Raw genomic sequence first — 21,072 nt, 5'->3', positions numbered from 1 at the left:
GATTACAGGGATGATTAAATACCAGCAATGGTAATATGACAGGAATATCTTTAACAGAGCTCAGATAAACAGCTGAAGAGAAAAACGCAAAACGAGACATAATGACAGAGAATCAGACAGGAAATCTGACAGCAACACCTAATGTTGGCAACATTGTTTACTCAGGAGCCATTTCTTTGTGGCAAGGCAGAAACTGCAATAATTCCTGTTGATTTTCAAATCACTAGGGAGTCTATTCCATTCTCCGATGGCCTTGATGGAGAAAGCAGATTGACCAAAGGATGACTTTCTTTGTGGGATTTTACAGTCTCCTCTCGTCGCAGATCTTAAAGCTCTTTTTCTCTGTTCAGAGCAGGGGACTATGAATTTTTTTAATGGTGGGGGGCCGCATTATTGATTATTTTATGTACTAAACAAATGTTTGATAATGTACTTACATTGTCGAAGCTTAGTAAATTGTATTTGGAGAGAATCTTGCAGTGGTGGTGCTGTCTTGGTTTTCTGTCCAGAACCTTCAATGCTTGCCCGTAGAGAGATCTGATTGGATTTGTGTTTGGGAGTGTTATGAAAGTTTTGAGATGGGGGGTGTTGAGAAGCTGAAAGTCCAGGTTGTGCCAAATTGGAGTGTATCTTCACAGTGCAAGTGATGATTTGGTGATTTTGTTGGTTTTCCACCAGGCTGTCAGAGTTGTGTGAATTGTGGTATTCTTACAGTAATTCAGTTTTTTGATTGATTGTGGTAGGAAGGGGAGGTCTGCGATTGAGGTTGTTTTGCATTGATTCTGTTATAAATCTAGCCAGGGATCGTTGTAGTTGTGCTTTTGCGTCCATTTAAATAAATATTGCAGTTGATTTGACAGGAAGTAGTGGAGAAAGTTTGGTGCTTTTAAGCCACCTTGTGATTTTCTATTTTGTAATGTTGAAAGTGAGACTCTGTTTTTTTGTTGTTCCAATAAAACTGAGTTGTTATAGAGTCTAGTGTTTTAAACCATTTGTCGGTGGGGGTGGTGGGGATCATTGAAAACAAGTTATTGATCTGAGGAAGGGTTTTCATCTTGACTGTAGCTATTCATCCTATGAGAGTGAGTGGGAGCTTGGTCCAGCGTTTGAGATCATCTTCTATTTCTTTTAGCAATGGGGTGTAATTTAGGTTGAATAACTCTGACAGCCTGGAGGAAATATTTATGCCTAAATATTTGATATTGGCAGTGTGAAGTGGAAGGGGGAGATTTTGGTCTGCAGAATCCCAGGTGTGTTCAGACAGAGGTAGTACGGTTGATTTATTCCAGTTTATTGTGCAGTGTGAGATTGTAGAGAAATTGTTGATGATATTCAAAGTTTCCTGTAGTGACACGGATAGGTTCTATAGATATAATAATAAATCGTCAGCATATAAACTAATTATATGTTGTGAACTGGCATCCTGTATCCCTTTGATTTTATTGTTTTGATGTATTGCTGCTGCAAGTGGCTCAATGAAAATGGCAAACAGGAATGGAGAGAGTGGACATCCTGGTGAAGTGTGAAGTTTGGTGATGTGATCCCATTTGTGGTTATTGTGGCCCTAGGTGAGGTGTACAGTGTTCTTATCCAATGGATGAACGACTCTCCAAAACCAATCTCGTGTAGGGTGCTAAATAGAAATTTCCAGTTTACCTTGTCAAATGCGTTTTCAACCTAAAGATAGAATTATGGGCTTGTTTTGTTTTTGTTGTGATATGTTGATCAAGTTAAAAAGTCTATGGATGTTGTCTGATACATGTCTGTTTTTAATGAAGCCCGTCTGGTCAGGGTAGATTAGGATAGGGGTGACTGTTTCTATTCTGGCTGGAAGTGTTTTGGTAATATTTTTTAAATTGGTGTTGATGAGTGAGAGTGGGTGGTAGCTGGAAGGGTGAGTTGGATCTTTATTAGGTTTTAATAAAAGTGTCATAACAGCAGTATTCATGTGTGTAGGTATGGTGGAGGTAGTTTTAATTTCTGTAGATACTACTAGTTACTAGTAAAATAGTGGTGATAAAATGTCCCAGAAGTGTTTATAGAATTTGTCCGGAAATCCATCAGGTCCAGGTGATTTATTGTTTGGTATTTTGTTAAGGGCTTTGTTAAGTTCTGTAAGGGTAATGGGTGCATCTAAAATGTTTGCTTGTGCTTTAGGTAGTGTAGGTAATTCCAGGTTATTTAGAAAGGTATCTATTTCTGATTGATTTCGTTCGTGATCCGAGGAGTATAGGTTACTATAAAATTTGTGAAAGATGTTGTTTATTTCCTGTGGATTCTGGGTAATATTGCCTGTGGAATTAAGTATTGACAGGATAAGTGCTTTCTCTTTTCTGTGCTGTAGTAGATTTTCCAGATATTTACTTGATTTGTTACTGTATTGAATGTTGTCATATTTGAGTTGTTGGATAAGAAACTGTTTTCTTGTGTATAATACTTTCCAGATGAGTTTTAAGTTGGTTCAATTCATTTTGTATTTGTTCATTGGGGTTATTAGTATATTGGTTTGTTAAAAGTTTAATTTGCTGCTCTAAGGTGTTTTCCAGTTCCTGTTGCTGTTTTTCTTTTGTGTGATGAATATGATATGATTTTACCTCTTAAAACTGCTTTACCTGTTTCCCATAACAGTGATGGTGAGATTTCTGGAGAGTCGTTCATCTCCAGGAAGGATGCCCAATCTCTTTGGATCATGGAGTTAAAATCTTAATCTTCTAAGAGTGATGTATTAAAACGCCATCTTGTAGGAGGTTTGATGTGTGCTTGGATGTTTATTGATAGTCAAATTGGGGCATGATCGCTGATTATGATTGAATGAATTGTGTTCTCCTGGATGTATTGGGTGAGTGAGTTACTAACAAAAAAGAAATCAATTCTGGAGTAAGACTGATGAAGGGTGGAGAAATATGAATAATCTTTCAGTGTTGGGTTTCTCATTCTCCAACTATTGCCAAGTCCATAATCATCCATGTATTGTTTAATTATTTCAGTGAAGTGCCAGTTTCTTGAGTTGCCAGAGATACTTGAGCGGTCAATTGAAGGGTTGATAACAGTATTGAAGTCTCCAGCTAATATGATGTTCGTTGATTCACCTAGTAAAGAGAAGAAGTTATGGAAAAAGGATGATTCATCATTGTTGGTGCCGTAGATATTGACGAGTGTGAATGTTGTGTGGTTAATAGATGCCTTAATGATGATAAATGTTCTGTCTGGATCAATAATAGATGTGTTATGGACAAGTGGAATGGATTTATTTACTAAAATTGAAACACCTCTTTGTTTACTGTTGTATGTTGATGAGAAAATTGTTGATGTGTTGTTGTTCTGAGTTTGTTAAATGTTTTCCTTGTATGAGGTATATATCAGCCTTTAATTTGATGAGATCATTGATGATTTTAGTCCTTTTTGATTGATTACGGAAGCCACATACATTCCATGTTACCAGGTTGAGTGTTTGCATGTTAAAATGTTGGGTATGTCTTGTTGTGAGTAAAGGTGAGAGTTGATTATACTGAGATGGGGTAAAGAAGGGAGGGGGACCAAAGAGATGTCGGCAGAATGATCAGTAGTAGAGATAGAAAGATACAATGGTGTGGAGGGGGGGAGCAAGATGGAGAAGAAAAATATTCCAAACTGATAACCAGCAAATGTCATCCACCAAACAGCTAAGATCTCCACTCCAGATTTGGTGGATTGTCAGAGGTTTGCACATGGAGTTTAAGAGTGAATAAATCTTAGACACTAAACCTCTAGTTTGACCTCCCACATCTAGCAAAGAATGAAGTGGATTAGTTGTTAAAGCTACACCCCATAGGTTCACATTGCTAATCTGAGCCAAAGGTAAAAGAAAAATGAACTTCTTGGGACATTGTACATAGTACACAAATCATTAAAAGATCTTATTCCTTTGTCATCCCATACATCTGACAAGGTCTCAGTACCTTGTAGACCATGTGAGAACTAAAAAGGGGCATCTCCTGTAATAAGATTGAAATTATTAAACATGGGACTATGAGTGTGCCATTTTAAAGAGGTCTGAGTGTGATTTTCTCCCAGCCGCCATGTTGACGGTAAAGAAGACATAATTGGACCAAGCTGACATTTAGTGAGTTTAGGAGGCAGGGCTGAATAAACAAGATCCTGTAACTGATGAGGCTGGATTTAGAGGCATTAGCTGTGACTTGGACCAATTGATCTTATATCCAAAATTTGAACTAAATTGGGTAAAAACATCCAAAATGTGAGGAACTGAGGAGGGGGCATTATTAACATACAGTAGTATGTCGTCTGCAAATAAGGACAAAGAATGGTGTGTATAGAATAGAATAGAAATCTTTATTGTCCACTCGTGGAAATTCATCTTTTGCCTCACAAGAACATTCGTCACAGGTATGCACACTCAATGCAAACACAAACAAGACATACAAGGAATCCCCCCCACCATATGGCCCCACAGAAAAAACATATACCACAAGTATACACAGCTCAGTACAACAGACACTCAAGAGCTTCTCACCCCATGGACTATAGACACATGAGACATGGGGTGAGTGTGTAAAACTATTACAAAAAGTAATAGGTTCAATTAGGGGATATTGCCTTATTGTTTGGGCTAGAGGTTCTAAAGAAAGAGAAAATAGAAGAGGAGAGAGAAGACAGGCCCGGTGGGACCCTCTAGAGACAGGGATTGGGGTTGATATAATAATGTTGGCTATCACCATGGCTGAAGGATTTGCATAAAGTACCTTAACCAGTTTAATGAAACCCCGAACAAGGCCGAACCTCCCAAGCACCTCCCATAGGTATTGCCACTCAAGACGACCAAAGACTTTTTCGGCATTGAGTGACAACACAGCACAGGGTGATTTGATATGTTTTGAAAAGTTTATACATGAAGTAATCTGCGAATGTTGTCACTTGTCAGACGAGACTTTATAAAACCAGTCTGGTCGTGGTGTACAAGTTTGGTCATATGTGTCTCACTCCTAGAGGCCAAGACTTTGGCATACACCTTTACGTCTGTACATAAAATGCTCAAGGACCTATAGCTACTGCATAGGGTGGGATCCTTATTTGGTTTAGGTAAGACAGCAAGTAAAGCCATGTTGGTGTCACCAAAGAAGGACCCCTTTTCAACTACAGCAAGAATCATATCTAACATGGATTGTCCAAGCTCATCCCAGAAGGTTGAGTAAAACTTGGGTGGAATACCATCCCATCCCACAGATTTTCCCCTTTTCATGCCAAAGATGGCCATCTTGAGCTCATTTAATGTAATAGGGGCCCCCAAGTGGTCTGCTTCCTCCTGGGATACAGATGGGAGGTTAATGTTTCCCATAAAGTTGTTACTCTCATCAACATCTAGAGTCACTTCTGAGGAATAGTTAGAAAAAAAGTGCTTAAAATTCTGTGTTAATTTCCTTCGGGCCTGTTAACAGGCCCTGTGCAGAACTAATTGAAGTGATATTTGAGAATTTTTCATTTTGTCTTAATCTCAAAGCAAGGAGGTGGCTAGGTCTTGGGCCATTAAACTAGTAATTCCTCCGAGTCCTTAATATTCTGCTCTCTGCCTTAACAAGGAGTTCAGTTCAGAACAGATAGTATTTATGGTTAATATTACACTGTCAGACAATGAAACTTGTTGTTTATGCTCTAATTCGGTCAGTTGTGCCTCCGGTTCATTTATCTTAGTTAATCTGACCTTGCTCTGATAGGATGAAAAAGATATTGCCATATATAATATAATATAATATAATATAATATAATTCACACATTTTTTTGTTGCTTAACAGTGATGCACTAAAGCACCATTGGGCAGCTTTTTTAGGTGTATCTCTGAGGGTAATCCTGGACAACACAATAATGTGATCAGAAAGAGGGGTGGTTAAAACTACTGAACTATGAATTAGGCAGAAGTAAACACATAATCAATGCGGGAGTAAGTCCTGTGTCTATGAGAGTAAAAGCTGTATTGGGTCACTGATGGATTAATAGCACGAAATGTGTCTATATAAAAAAGGCTGAGGTCTGCAATAAGTTTATTTAGAGTAGATGCAGAAGCATTCTGTGATTGTTGAATTGAATGGCCAAAATGGTTAAGGGTGGGGTCAACAGTGGCATTCATATCTGTTCTGTGTGTTAGGGAAAACTCCTGCATACTGGATAAAAGGTCTGACAGATGTGTAAAAAATTCCGGGTCAGAGTCATCATTAGCTTTCCAAGATGGTTAAAGACACTGTATGCCTCAACACTATTTTGCAATATTGGATGTTGCGAAAATAAGTTCTTTGTCACATACGAACCACATTTTACCCCGTTAAAGGGTTTTTTTGGGGGAGTTTTTCCTTATCTGCTGTGAGGGTCCTAAGGACAGAGGGATGTCGTATGCTGTAAAGCCCTGTGAGGCAAATGGTGATTTGCGATATTGGGCTTTATAAATAAAATTGATTGATTGATTGATTTTAAGTGTAATAACAATCGAAGATTTTTTTTTAGAAATAAGAAATGAAACTACGTTCACACACTTGCCTGTCACTGCTCACACATCAACCAGAGCAAAGAGCAAAAAGACAGGGAAAAAAAGGAGTTCCATTGGCTCGGGTCTAAAGCACTGTACTCCATATTCTGACATCAGTCATCATCATCTCCTCGTTTATTGATGAAGTCTACGGCTTCTTGGCGAGTGTTAACTACATATTGAGCGGATCCGCGGATCAGCTTCGGCCTGGCAGGATACAACAGGAGCATCTGGAAACCCAGCTTTCTCGCTGCCTCAATGGATGAAGAGAATTTGCGGAGGCAAGTGAACGTGAAGTTGCTGTAGTCCGCCATGAGGTGGATGTCTTTACCACCAAGTTTCACAGGAGAGCATTGGGCAGCCTGGAGAATACGGTATCGGTCGGAATACCGGAGCATGTTACAGATGAGTGTCCTGGGTGAAGAGGAGTTGTCCCGCTGGGGCCCAATGCAGTGAGCCCTCGCAATTTCAATATTTTGGTCACCCAAAGAAGGAAACCGAGGGATGTGGTTATGTACTGGCAGGTGTTGGAGCCCTCCATGCCCTCGGGAATCCCTCTGATTCGGATGTTATTGCGGCGGCTCCAGTCCTCTAAATTGGCAAGTTTAAATTCCAGCTCTGTTATCTTACCCCTGTTGTCCACACTGTTCTTCTCTGTGGTGTCAATACGCTTGGAAAGAACTGAAACATCTGAACGTAGTTTAGATACATCCTTTGTGCAGGAGGAGATGTCATGGCACATTTTGTTCAGTGTATCGTTCAGTTCTGTGAACTTGGATTGCATGAAATGGCGTTGCTCAGCCATGGCGAGCTTGATTGTGGTAGTTAGCTTCTCCTCCATACCACTGTTGGGTTCGCTCGATGTTTCACTTGAATTTGTGTTGGGTTGCTTGGCTGACCTCTGAGACTGCATTGTTGGATATTCGTGTTTAAAACACAGAGAAAGGTTGAGCTGTTATGTAAGATTAGATGGTTTGGGGAAGAAGGGGTGAGAGCAACAAACCTATGCGGCCATCTTGTCTTCAGGTCACGTGGCCCCTTGCAGAATTGTATGTTTTGAAAAAAGATTATAACCTGGTGCACTTATAAGTCCCTGCACACAAACTCAAAGCACTGAATTTGTTCCATTGATAAACATTGTCCCATCGTGCAACACAAAATGAAAAAGGAGCTCTTACAGGTGGACATACACACACAAGGTTTAAGGGACAGTTAGAAGTCATAGCACAAATATTCAAAAGACTTTCACAAGCTGTTTGTGAAGTATTCATTTTAAAAAATGCAGGGTCCTCCGAAGATTCCGTTTGATCGATATAAATTGTCACATTTTAGAACAAGACAATACAAACCTTTGATTTTTGTATAGATGGATCTATTCACTGAGTTTGTTCCTCTGCAGACATGTTTGCTGAGTAAAGATATGGAATCTCTGGTAGAGTCCTCTGTGCAGCTGATGAGGAAATGTCTTCCAAAAACTCCTCTGCCACTGACATCAGATCAGTCTGCATACACCTTCCCCTTGCCTGGATGGCCACAAGCTGTCCCAAATATGGATGCAGAACCAGGTACAGTATCAGTATTTACTTCATGTCAAGATTCAGCAGAAGGACCTTTGAGCAGTTACTGACTTGGATGTGCAGATTTATAAAATATGTATAATAGTGACACAATTCATAAATATACAATACAATGCTGTACTTTGATTTTGGGATTTTTTTATGGCAGTATTCCAACCAGATTGGCTGACTGATCCCTTTGGAACTAACTGATTGAAAAGTGAATAGTATATAACAGAGGGCACTGCATTTCTCAGTGTGTTTTCTTGTTTGCTGTATTGTGGATATTGTGTGGTCCATATACTCAGTAACAGAAAAAAAAATAACCCTCATTTTTAAGACATCCTTTGTCCCCAGTGCCTCCAGTTGAAATTATTTCAGTTCTTTGCCTTAAGATGATTCCCATTAGTTAGAAATCCATTTTATTAATTAACTATATAATTTCACTGATGTGCAGATGTTCAAACTGTGCAAGTATAGACACTGTATACATGTTTGGAATTCCCTGCAAAGTTTTACAGAGTTGACCTTACTTAAACTCTTGAGTGGCTACAGACACACTCATCCAGAACACTGACATTGGCTGCTCTGTTTTCTAGATGACAGCAGTGGGGAAAGCGATGATGAGGAGGCTGAATATAACCAAGAGGCGGACTATGTAAGTATGTAAGGCTTTCAGTGGCCCTATATTTGTGAGTTATTACTTTCAATAACCAAATTGTACCACAAAGGCCAGTGTTAATGTAATTTTATGTGTTAATTGACCTGCTTTTTACAACTCTAAAAAATGAAATTACGTGTTTACGTGAAATTGTGTTTGGTAGATTATTTCTTTGTTGCAACAATGCTTCTAGGCAATAAATCTTATACCATTGGAAAGCCTGTTTATTTTTAAATGGTGCCACATTTGTAAGGAACATGCGTTTGTGGGATGAGCCAGATTTGGCCCGCGGGACCCCTGATGTGCTGACATACTGTTGTAAGCGTGTTATGTAATTTCCGGTGTTTCTGTGATAGCGTCTCTGTGCTGCTCTAAGCAAACTCCTACCAGCTTGTTTTCTGTTTTTACGCACTTCAGTTGCTTAACATCTACTTCACATCTTAACCCACACTAGTTCTGTTTAAGCACTTATACCTCTCCTCTCTTTAACGACTCTCTTGCTAATCTTAGCTGTTGTTTGCACGTTATTAGCCTTGTTAGCTACATTAGCTTAACACTTAGCGATGGCTTCTCCCTCTCCTGCTCTTTCTTGCTCGGTGTGCCAGATGTTCAGTTATGCCTCTGCCTCCTTTAGCGACAGTGGTAAATGTAACAAGTGTAGTTTATTTGGTGCGTTGGAGGCGAGGCTTAGTGAATTGGAAGCGCGATTTCGCACCATGGAAATCAGTCTGTAGCTGCGGTAGTTAGCCAGCCCCCTGTAGCCAGCACAGAGCCACTTAGCATAGCCTCTGCTAGCGGTCCCCCGGTAACCCCCGTGCAGCTGGGAGGTTGGGTAATTGTAGTGAAGCGTAGTACCAAGCTGAAGCCCACTGTTCACCACCAGCCTGTTCATGTTTCCACCCATTTTTCCATGTCTCAGTGACACACCCGCTGAGGAGAAAACTCTGGTCATTGGCGGATCTATTTTGAGAAACGTGAAGTTAGCAACACCAGCAACCATACTCAGATGTAACCCTGGTGCCACAGCGGGCGACACTGAGTCAAATTTAAAACTGCTGGCTGCAGCTAAACATAGATTTAATAAGATTGTTATTCACTTCGGTGGCAATGACACCCGGTTACGCCAATCGGAGGTCACAAAAATTAATGTTGCCTCGGTGTGTGAATATGCTAAAACTATGTTGGACTCCGTAGTTTTCTCTGGACCCCTCCCAAATTGGACCACTGATGAGATGTTTAGCCGCATGTCATCATTTAATCACTGGCTGTCCAGGTGGTGTCCAGCAAACAATATGGGTTTTGTTAATCATTGGCAAACTTTCTGGGGAAAACCTGGTCTGATTAGGAGAGACGGCATTCGATTAGGAGAGACGGCATTCATCCCACTTTGGATGGAGCTGCTCTCATATCTAGAAACCTGGCCAACTTTATTAGTAATTCAAAACCCTGACAACCCAGAGTTGAGACCAGGAATGTGTTAGTAAACAAATTAATATCAGATAATCATATTGATTTACTCAGCCTCACTGAAACCTGGCTGTGTCAAGATGAATATGTCAGTCTAAATGAATCCACTCCTCCCAGTCATAATAATACCCATATCCCTCGAGGCAGCGGCCGAGGAGGGGGAGTTGCAGCCATTTTTAACTCTAGTCTGTTAATCAGCTCTAAACCTAAACTAGATTATAATTCCTTTGAAAGCCTTGTTCTTAGTCTTTTACATCCGACCTGGAAAACCTCACAGCCACTTTTATTTGTTATAACCCCAGGTTTCTTTTCAGCACTGTAGCCAGGCTGACTGAGAGTCACAGCTCTATTGAGCCTTGTATTCCTGTAGCCTTTAGCAGTAATGATTCTATGAGCTTCTTTAATGACAAAATTCTATTAGAGGCAAAATTCATGACCTCCTGCCCTCAAACGGAAGCAATCTGCCCTCAAACACCGCTGTAAGACCTGATATATATTTAGATAGCTTCTTCCCGATTTCTCTTAAACAATTGACCACAATGATTTCTTCATCCAAATCATCAGTGTCTCTTTGAGCCCATCCCAACTAAGCTACTTAAGGAAGTCTTACCTTTAGTCAACACTCACATATTAGACATGCTGAATATATCTTTATTAACAGGCAATGTGCCACAGTCCTTTAAGGTAGCTGTAATTAAACCTCTTCTAAAAAAGCCCACCCTGGATCCGGAGGTGTTAGCCAACTATAGAGAGTGTGAGCCCTGCAAAGACTGAGTGCACGCAACATAAGCCCTCAGTGCCCTCACTGGGCACAATGTAAGCACGCCAGCATCCCCCTGTAGCAGGGCCTGACCGGGTTGAAATGCGCTGCTCTCAATCACTTGATTCACCGTTTGAGGGTTCACCACTTTAGGAAGAAATGAGGGGTTAGGCCATAAAGACACACTCGAGTCACCAGCCTTCCATCTCAAACAAGACTCACTCACAGATAGAGCATGCAATTCACTCAATCTCTTGGCCAAACACACAGCCAAGAGAAAAGTCGTCTTATGGGACAAAAACCTAAGACTAGACTGTTCCATGGGCTAATAAGGGGCCTGCCTCAGGGACCTCAGCACCACAGGGAGATCCCACGATGGAGCCCTGGGGGTCCTACTTGGTCGCAGCTGGTACGCCCCTCTAAGGAACCGAGGGACCAAAGGATGTCTCCCTACTGTAGTGCCCCCAACAGCCTCATGGAAGAAGGAAATAGCAGTGGTGTACACATTAATCGTGCTGGGAGCCCTCTCTGAGTCCAAAATGGACTGCAGAAAGCAAAGAACCAGCTCAATTGGACAAGTGAGTGGATCCACCTGGTTGTTGCGACACCACGCAGAGAATACCTTCCACTTCAGCCCGGGCATTGCCTAGGGTCTGAGAAGGGACTGAGAAGGGACTGAGAAGGGGCCAAGCCCAAAGCTGCAGAAACTCCGGTTTGGGATGCCATATCTGACCCCCCATCTGACCCTGACTGGCAGGGCCCATGACTGACCGTGAACCAGGCGAAAGAGTACTGGGAACCAATGCCTCCTGGGCCACTTGGGGGCTATCAACAGCACCCTGTAGTGGCCCAGGGTAACCCGGTTGAGTAACAGAGGGATCAGAGGGAACGGCGGAAAAGCGAAACAACCCTTCCGGCCATTCTTGAGACAGTGCATCCAAACCCAGGGGACCTCCCTGACTTTCCAGGGAGAACCACATCCTGCAGTGGCTCGTCGCCCACCCAGGGTGGCGTCCACAGACCGTACACCATCCTGCCTTCCCAGACTGCCCCCCAACCTGTGAGGTAAGCATCTGTGGTCACCACTGATCTCCTTGATGGCATGTTCCCAAGGGGAACCCCCTGGAGCAGAAGCCCCAGAGACATGTATGTGTCACCCGAAGTTTCACCTGCCTGTGCAATTTTGGGTGGAGTTTGAAGGCATTCAGCCACCTCTGCAGTGGCAGAGCCCTGAGGAGGCCCAAAGGAACAACAGCCACCGTGGCCGAAATCATCCCCAGCAGCCTCTGAAAAAGAAACCAATGCTAATATAGCACCTTTCATACCCACCAGACTAATAAATAGTAGGATACCAGAGTTAACATGTAGATGGACTAGTTGTAGGTTGAGGTTCAGCTCTGGGAGCTGGTGAGAATGGATGAGACACACACGGTATTTGCAATGATAAGAGAGTGTATTGACAAAATATGTACAAACAAAAATGCTTTTAAGTGTATTGATAATAACTAAAGAATTAATTAAACAAAACAAAGGCCTTGAATAGAAAAATATTTACAGAGGTTCCATATGGTAAGTCACAGTCTACTAGTAGCAAATTTCACATTTCACAGTGCAGCTTTAATTCTAGCCGATGTTACTCAACTCCAGTTATCGATGAGACCACAATCAATACTCACAGAGCAAAATACAATTTGCCCAATACCGTATTTCCATAAACACTCATTTCTCAAAGAACTTTTAATAAATATGATTGTCAGTGCAAAAGGTAATTTTTCCCAAAAGTGAGAATATTGCACAACCCAGGGAATTAATGCTCAATAGTCACTTCAGTATGGGAGTAACAGCTAATTGAGGAGGAAAGTCCAACCACACCACCTGGTTGCCAGCCAGGCTTGCAGCCTGTGTGTGTCTTAGCTGCTCTTGGTAATTTCTGGGTAGCTCGCCATCCATTTCAGTTGATCTTCAGCTTCTTCATCATCATCATCATGATCATCATCATCATCATCATCATCATCAACAACAAGCCTGACCTGTTTAATGAACAAGTACACAATCATTCATCCATCCTGTGTGTTTAATTCCTCCTGGTTAGTCCATAAACACACTAATTTGCTCACCAGTGTCCCGTCACATCCAGCATGAGTTTCCAGCAACAGCACAGCATCACATCATCCAAACAAGGCAGTTGAACTGTTAAACAATGGAAGGAATTGCTGATTAGCGTCTGTGTTATCGGCGTTAGCTGTGTTAGCGATGCTAGCGGTGTTAGCTGTGTTAGCAATGCTAGCGGCGTTAGCTTTGGCTGGTTAGCAGTAGCATTTAGCATGAGTTGCTCACACTCACTGACTCCTCTCAGTGTGCAGCATGACATGAGAGTTTGTCCTGCTTCCTCCTACAGTCACCAACTTCCCGCTCCATTATTAAAGAGTTCCGACCTCCATCTCCAGTCCTCCTTTCTCTGTGTTTCTGCTCTTATTACCAACCGTACGTGTAGCGTGTGGTTGTCTGCTGGCGTGCTGCCGTGTACTGAGCCTGGTAGCCTCTTCTCATTTATCAGAAGGAAAGAGACAGGGCTCAGGTGAGGGAGACCACTGTTGATTGGTTCCGCTCAAATGATTGGCAGACCACATAGCCTATGTGGTTTCACACATTCACCAGCATTACACTAACCTCCTGCCAAGACAGAACCAATCCAGGAGGGCCAGAATTTTCATCACCCTCTGAGGGGTCAATCAATCAATCAATTTTATTTATAAAGCCCAATATCACAAATCACAATTTGCCTCACAGGGCTTTACAGCATACGACATACGAGGTGAGGGATGCCATCATTGTGAGGGAGTTCAGAGAAAGACCCACAAAAACTGCTTGCTGCCATGGCTCAAGGTTGCTTTTCTTCACATTTACCTTGAAACCCAAGGACTGCACATGTGAGATCACTCTCCATGTGTCTTCTGTGACTTGGCTGCGGGATGGAGCACAAATCAGCCAATCATCCAAGTAGGGAAGGATCTTGATCCCCAACAACTGGAAAGGAGACAAGGCAGCCTCCACCACCCTGGTAAACATCTGAGGTGAGAGGGAAAGGCCAAATGGCAGGACCTTGAAATGATAAGCTTGGCCTTGGAAGGCAAAACGAAGAAAGGGTCCCTGACAACGGTCTTGCGAAACCCCGAAAAAGGAGGGGTGTGCTGGCGAAACTGAATTCTGTACCCCTTTGATACAGTAGCCAGTACCCATGGGTTTGACACTGTTTCTTCCCAGCTTTCCAGGCATAGCTGGGAACAGGTTTCGGCGGCTGACCCCCGCACATCCCTAGACGACACCCCCCTAAGGTCCTGGACCTTTGGTAGGGCGCTTCCTCTGGGGCATATTCTGAGCTGAGGAGCGAGGCTGGGACCCTTGCCAGTGCTGCAAAGGTTGCCTGGAACCGCCAGAGGCCGAGAACTCCGACAACCGGCTCCTACCAGAAGCCCATGGCTCCTGGCGAGTCCAGGATGACTGCGGGGTAGGCTGGGAGCCCCTAGATTTCCAACTGGTGGTCACAGCCCTGCTGAATGTGTGCCAAACAGAATCCCTTGTACGCCGGGATTATTCAGTCTTATCCAGCACACCCTGGGAGTCAGGGTGAAACACATGTGCCGGCGCAATCGTCATATTGGTCAGCTCCTTCCAAATATTTTCAGGCAGAGATGTCTGCGCTAACTAAATCTCCTTCCGTGACATCATGACATTACCAATGTCCCTTGTAAGCTGAGAATGGATGACAAGAGCAGCATCAATCAGGCTCATGGTATTCTGGTCATCAGGATTGGCAGTCCTCATAAGAGCTGCCAATAAAATAGCGAGAGCATTTCCTGAGCGGGCTGCTTGTGTGGCTGCATTATATGACCGACACACCAATCGGTCAGTATTGTAGCACTTGCACTCGCAGTCATACACTCTGGACCCAGAGATGTCAAGGCTGCCATTTTTATTTTATTTTATTTAACCTTTATTTAACCAGGTAAAAGACCCATTGAGATCGAGATCTCTTTTACAAGGGGGACCTGGCCAAGAGGTCAGCAGCACACGTCACAATAAATAACAGACAGGCAATAAACAATATGATAGAGCAGCCAATAACTAAGGTCAACAATTGACATTTAAAGTGCAGCAGTGGAAGTCACAATAACAATTTTAAAAACATAAGCACTGTTCCAAGGTCTCGCAATGTCTGTCAGTCAAGAGAGAGCGAAAGTTCTCCAATGGAACAAGCTCCGACATTTTTAAATCAGACTGGAGGGTATTCCACGCTGATGGGGCAGCAAATCTGAAAGCTCTTTTCCCCTGTTCAGTCCTGACACGGGGGACAATCAGGTGAATGATATCACCAGAGCGTAAGGCGTAGCGGCTTTTAGTTCTTTGCAGAAGTGTACACAAGTACGTTGGAACTAGGCCAAGAAGAGCTTTATAAATGAGAGTCAACCAGTGTATGTACCGGCAGACACTCAGAGATGGCCATCCAGACTTGGCATAGAGTTCACAGTGATGGGTGAGTCTACTACAGCCAGTGACAAATCTCAGCGCACAGTGATAGACGGTGTTCAAGGACTGTAGACATTTAGCTGAAGCTGTCATGTACAGAACATCACCATAATCAAGCAGAGGTAAAAAAGTTGCAGAAACAAGATATTTGCGAGCTCGGAGAGAGAAGCAGGATTTGTTTCTATAATAGAAACCAATTTTAATCCTGAGCTTGGTGACCAAACTAACAATATGCACTTTGAATGAAAGCTCATGATCAATAAGAAAACCCAAGTACTTGTAATTTGAGACAAGTTCAATGGGAACACCTCGTGAGGTTAAGATTGAGGGGATGTTCCCTGGTAATTCACCAGATCTAGAAAACACCATCAGTTTGGTTTTTTGTGCATTTAAAACTAATTTAAGATTTTGCAATCGAAATTGAACAACATTAAAAGCAGATTGTAAAAACTCAAGAGCCTGCACAATTGAGGGTGACCAACAATAGATGACAGTGTCATCTGCATAAAAATGGTAAGAGGCATTTGACAGGTTATCACATATTTTGTTTATATAAATAGAAAATAAAATAGGCCCCAAGACTGAACCTTGGGGCACACCTTTAGAGACCTCAGAAAATGACGAGGTGGAACCAGCCATCTGAACACACTGGGTTCTATCAGACAAATAATTGGCAAACCACAAGGCTGTATTTTTAGACAGGCCAATCTGATATAGCATGTTTATCAGTAAACCGTGATCTACTGTGTCAAATGCCTTTGACAAGTCAATGAAAAGTGCAACACAGTATTTCTTGCAATCCAAAGCATAGTTAAAGTCATTCAGAACCTTAAGAGTGGCTGTGACTGTGCTGTGTTGCTTTCTGAAACCAGATTGGAAAGTTGATAAAATATTATTTGCTTCAAGAAAATCTTTGAGCTGATCACTGACCAGTCGTTCGAACACTTTGGAGAGCACACAAAGTTTGGATATCGGACGGTAATTATTTACATCCGAAGGTTCCCCCCCTTTTAACAGGGGAAGAACAAAAGCTGACTTCCAGATTTTTGGAATTTTACTAGTGGTAAAGCTCAAATTAAAAATGTGCGAAAGAGGCTCTGCAATGAAATTTGCAGACAATTTGAGAAAGAACGGGTCCAGTTTGTCAGGACCCGCTGCTTTTTTAGCGTCCAGTTTGGACAAAACTCTCTGCACATCAGAGGCAGACACAGGAGTAAAATAAAAACAATTTGCACTACTATTTGCAACCTGAGCATCCATAATTGAGACAGGCTTAACGAGTTCGGGGTTTACAGTGTCAAATAAATAACCAGCAGAAATAAAGTGATCGTTAAACCAGTTCAACATGTCAGATTTTTCAGTCAGAGTACATGAACCTTTCATCAAAAAATTTGGGAGTTCAGTTGTTGATCCAAGACCAGAACTCTTCACAACTTTCCAAAATTTCTTGGGGTCGTTTAGGTTTTTGGTTGTTTCAGAGAGGTAAAACTCTGACTTGGCCTTCTTAATAAAGGATGTACATTTATTGCGAAGCTGCCTGAAGGAGAGCCAGTCGGCCTCATTTTTAGTTTTTCTTGCCTTGGCCCAGGCAGTATCTCTTGTCTTAAGCAAATGACCAATTTCTGGACAGAACCAGGGGTTATTTCGTCCCTTAACACGAAATTTGCGTAGGGGTGCATGTTTATCAATTAATCTCAGAAATTCATCATAGAAGTATTTCCAAGCAAGTTCAACGTCATCAAAGAGCGAAACTCTGCTCCAATCAAAAACTGACAAATCATGGTAAAAAGCTTGCTCATAAAAGTGTTTAAAATCTCTTTTCAGCAGAAGCTGTGGCTTAGTTTTTGGGAGCTTGGCATTTCTCACAGTAGCAATAGCACAGTGGTCACTTAAATCATTCGCAAAAATACCTACTCCAGTGTACTTGTGGGGAACATTAGTTATGATTAAGTCAATTAATGATGATCTGGTAGGCTGTTTTGCATTAGGGCGGGTTGGACTATGAATTAGCTGGGCAAGATTAAATGAGTCACAAACAGATTTCAAGCTATTTGATGCGGATGTCAGCCAATCAAGGTTTAGATCTCCAACCAAAACAAGTTCACTCATGTTAAACCTGGAAATAATATCTGACAGTGACGGAAGGGCTTCATTACATGCTGAGGGTGGTCTATAGCAACCCATAACTGTTATAGACTGATCCTGTGCAAAATCAAGTTTTAGGGCAAGAAGCTCAAATTGCTTGCTCAAGGACACAGAGGATAGGATAGACACGTGGTACCTATTTTTAACATAGATGGCTATACCCCCGCCTTTCCTGGGACGATCACAGCGGAAGACACGATAGCCTTTTATTAAAATGTCATTGTCTGAAATTGATTTTGTCAGCCAGGTTTCAGACAGGACAAGAATGTCAGTGTCAGTTGACTGAATCCAAATTTTTACAAAGTCTAATTTTGGGAGCAAACTTCGTATGTTTAGATGGAGAATGCCAAGGCCACATCTGGCACTGAAGTCATCAGGGGTAGCAATACAATTCAGAGTGGGGCCTGGGTTAGGCTGAACATTGCCAGACAGAAGTAGCAAAAGCAGAATGAAACATTTCCTCTTAAGATCATGAAATGATGCAGAGTCACCCTTATTTGACATGGCAAGGTCAATAAATGATGCTTCTGTGAGAAAAAAGTAGTTTTTCAAGACAAGATTACACATTGAACGAAGCAATTTAAGATCATTTAAAACTGGCCCACAAGAGGACACTGACAAATATTCAGTCAGCTCAGCAGGAGCAGAGGACCAGGTAATAGTCATTGCCTTAGGAAGGCACAGAGGTGGGCGGGGCCCCTTAGCGGGTACATTACGATGGATTACAGTTCCATGGGACCAGAGAATGAGAAATAGGGACAGTGCAAGTAATAATTTCATTGTTAATGTCTCTAGACGAGATAGTCATGCAGTTAAAGATGCTAGTAGTGTTAGGAGTGGAAGGCAGAGAGGTGAGATGCAGAGCCACCTGTGGAATCACCTGCATGGGTACGCTGAGTAGAGTGGTCTGCAGCAGGACCGCTGTGCTCTCCCACGACGCGGGCTATCAGCGGCTGACAGTAAGCAGCTAGCTTACCAGCCAGCCACCAGATGCCAACTCTCCGGGCAACCGCTAGCGGCTAACTCACCAGCTAACAGCCAGCAACCCGGGGTGTTAGAAGACGGATCCCGGTGTAGCTACAGGACCCGGAAGCTAACAGGCTCAACGGCTTTAGCTTCGGCATCCAGCGGAGAGTGGACACAGCTGAAGGATCCAAGAGGAAGACAGGAGCGAGCAGCAACAGATGGACACCCTGGAGCCGGTATCTGCGTCCAGTACCATGACAATGTCAGACGCACCGGCAACAGCACCGCACCACAGCCGCGACTCACTCGGCCCCAGTTCGCGTAGGAGACCGAGATGCAGCAGCCTGAGCAGTCGAGACACTTCGTCAACCAAGCAGACGTGCTGGTAGGGATTTCCAGCACGACAGCAGCGTAAACTCAGCGGGGCTTCATAGGTGGACCAAGAAGGTAAGAAGCCGGTAGGCAGGCAGTACTTTGTTGATGATTAATTTCCTCACAGATTAGCTCGATTTGGTGTTCACATGGAGATGAGTCCAGTTAGAAACAATTAAAATAAGAATAAGAAATATCACACTCGGTGAAAGTTAGTAAAAGTTCGTTAAAATGCCGTCAAAAGACACTGAGCCAGAGAGTAAACAACGCTAGGACGTGTGCGCGGCCATCTTGGATTGTAGTGTGTTTCCCACTCTACAGGAGGCATATCCCCTAAACCGGAGCATACTGGGTCTTAGCCAACCTCCGACAACTGGCATTAAACTGGGGCACCCCACTGGGTGCATTCCATGCCTTCCTGAGCATCTGCAAATGCTCCCCCGCCACAGGCACAGAGACAAATTGCTGGGAATGCTGGGACTGAGAAATGCCTGCCCAAACCCTGTCCACCGGGGCAGGAGCTTCCACGGGAACATTGAGACCCACAATTTTTGCTGCACTCATAACCCTTGAGATGACATCCATGGGTGAGGGCTCACTGTCACCCATATTGCTGAGACTGGACGCCAAGGTGAGTGGACTTAAGCTGTTCAGATTCAGCAGCACCCCCAGACTGCTCGTCACCCTCAAAGGGTGAATCATTGGTATAAAGAGAGAGAAAACCAGGCAGAACTGCACCATCATCCTGATAAGGGGATAGCCTGACAAGGGAGGGGTCTTCTGAGCACACTTGCACCGATGTGGCAGCCTTAGCGGGTTGGGCTTGGCGCAGACTGCGGAGCATGTGTCTTACCTGAGCCCCGCTCGCGGTCAGGGGTGTGCTCCTGCCTACGCTGCAGGGAACATTTCTTTGAAGCATGTCTCCTTTCCCTTGGATGAGCAGGTTTTGGCGGAGACAATCTGTGTGAGAGCGGGCATGGAGGTGGCTTTAAAATGTCTCGAACTCCTCCCTTTTATTCCAAACCGTGGGTCCAATCATCAATCTGAGCATACCAGCAGGGAGATACACTCGTCCTGAACACAGCCATATAGGTTTTATGTTTGTGGAGTAAAAAATGTGATCTTGGTCACAAGTGTAAGATGACTAGCTCACAGCTGACAATTTCACCACATTTGCTTGTTAGTTTCAGAGACACTAGCTCACTTCCTGTTGGATTTAGGTCAGGGTTGTCAGTGCATGATTTGTAGGTCTCGATGAGACGAACAAGGCAATTTTGGTTTGATCTTTCTACAACATTCCTACGTGCCTCAGTGGCCATTTTAGTGTGTCTAGATGGCGCAAAGATCGTCAGAAGGTTTTGTGGCACTTCACCTGAAAGAGCCCATAAAATCCAAACCGTTTGAGTAATGAAAAAGTTATACAGAAGATCTGTTCAGCAGGAGTTGGCCTGTAATGTGGGCTTATTTGAAGCCGATACGATAAATGGTGTCGGAGGAAATATTTTTTGAAAAAGAGAATTTGTGAAAAATGACATCTTACCTTAAAAGGGCAAATAGCTCATTTCCTGTTAAATTTAGGTCAGGGGTGTTGCATGTGATTTGTAGGTCTTGATGAGACAAACAAGCCAGCTTTGGTTTGATCTTTCTGTGCGATTCCTACAGGTCGCAGCGGCCATTTTAGTGTGTGTAGGTGGCACGAAGATCGGCAAGAGGTTTTGTGGCACTTCACCTTGAAGAGGCCATAAAATCCAAACCGTTCGAGTAATGACAAAGTTATACAGAAGATCTGCTCAGCAGGAGTTGGCCTGTAATGTGTGCGTGTTTGAAGCCGATATGATTAACGGTGTAGGATAATATATTTTTTGAAAAGTGTGAAAAAGAGCATTTTTGAGGTAAAATCTTATTTTGAAAGGGCAAATAGCCCACTTCCTGTTGGGTTTATGTCAGGGGTGTCAGCATGTAATTTGTAGGTCTTGATGAGACGAACAAGCCAGTTTTGGTTTGATCTTTCTGCGCAATTCCTACAGGTTGCAGCGGCCATTTTCAATCAATCAATCAATTTTATTTATAAAGCCCAATATCACAAATCACAATTTGCCTCACA

General features: G+C 42.9%; 1 protein-coding gene across 1 annotated transcript in view; it reads left to right on the top strand.

Annotated features, from left to right (window-relative positions):
* Nucleotides 1-21,072, top strand: part of LOC126408049 (cytosolic carboxypeptidase 4) — a 663,851-nt gene that overhangs the window by 257,252 nt on the left and 385,527 nt on the right. Inside the window, exons 9-10 of the mRNA XM_050073404.1 lie at nucleotides 7,914-8,079; nucleotides 8,670-8,728. Coding sequence (XP_049929361.1) covers nucleotides 7,914-8,079; nucleotides 8,670-8,728 — 225 coding nt within the window. The remainder of the gene's footprint in view (nucleotides 1-7,913; nucleotides 8,080-8,669; nucleotides 8,729-21,072) is intronic.

Source organism: Epinephelus moara, chromosome 20 (genome assembly GCF_006386435.1).
Source record: "Epinephelus moara isolate mb chromosome 20, YSFRI_EMoa_1.0, whole genome shotgun sequence".
Taxonomy (NCBI): Eukaryota; Metazoa; Chordata; class Actinopteri; order Perciformes; family Serranidae; genus Epinephelus; species Epinephelus moara.
Note: the sequence above shows the minus strand (reverse complement) of the source record. Positions and strands in the feature narration are given on the sequence as shown.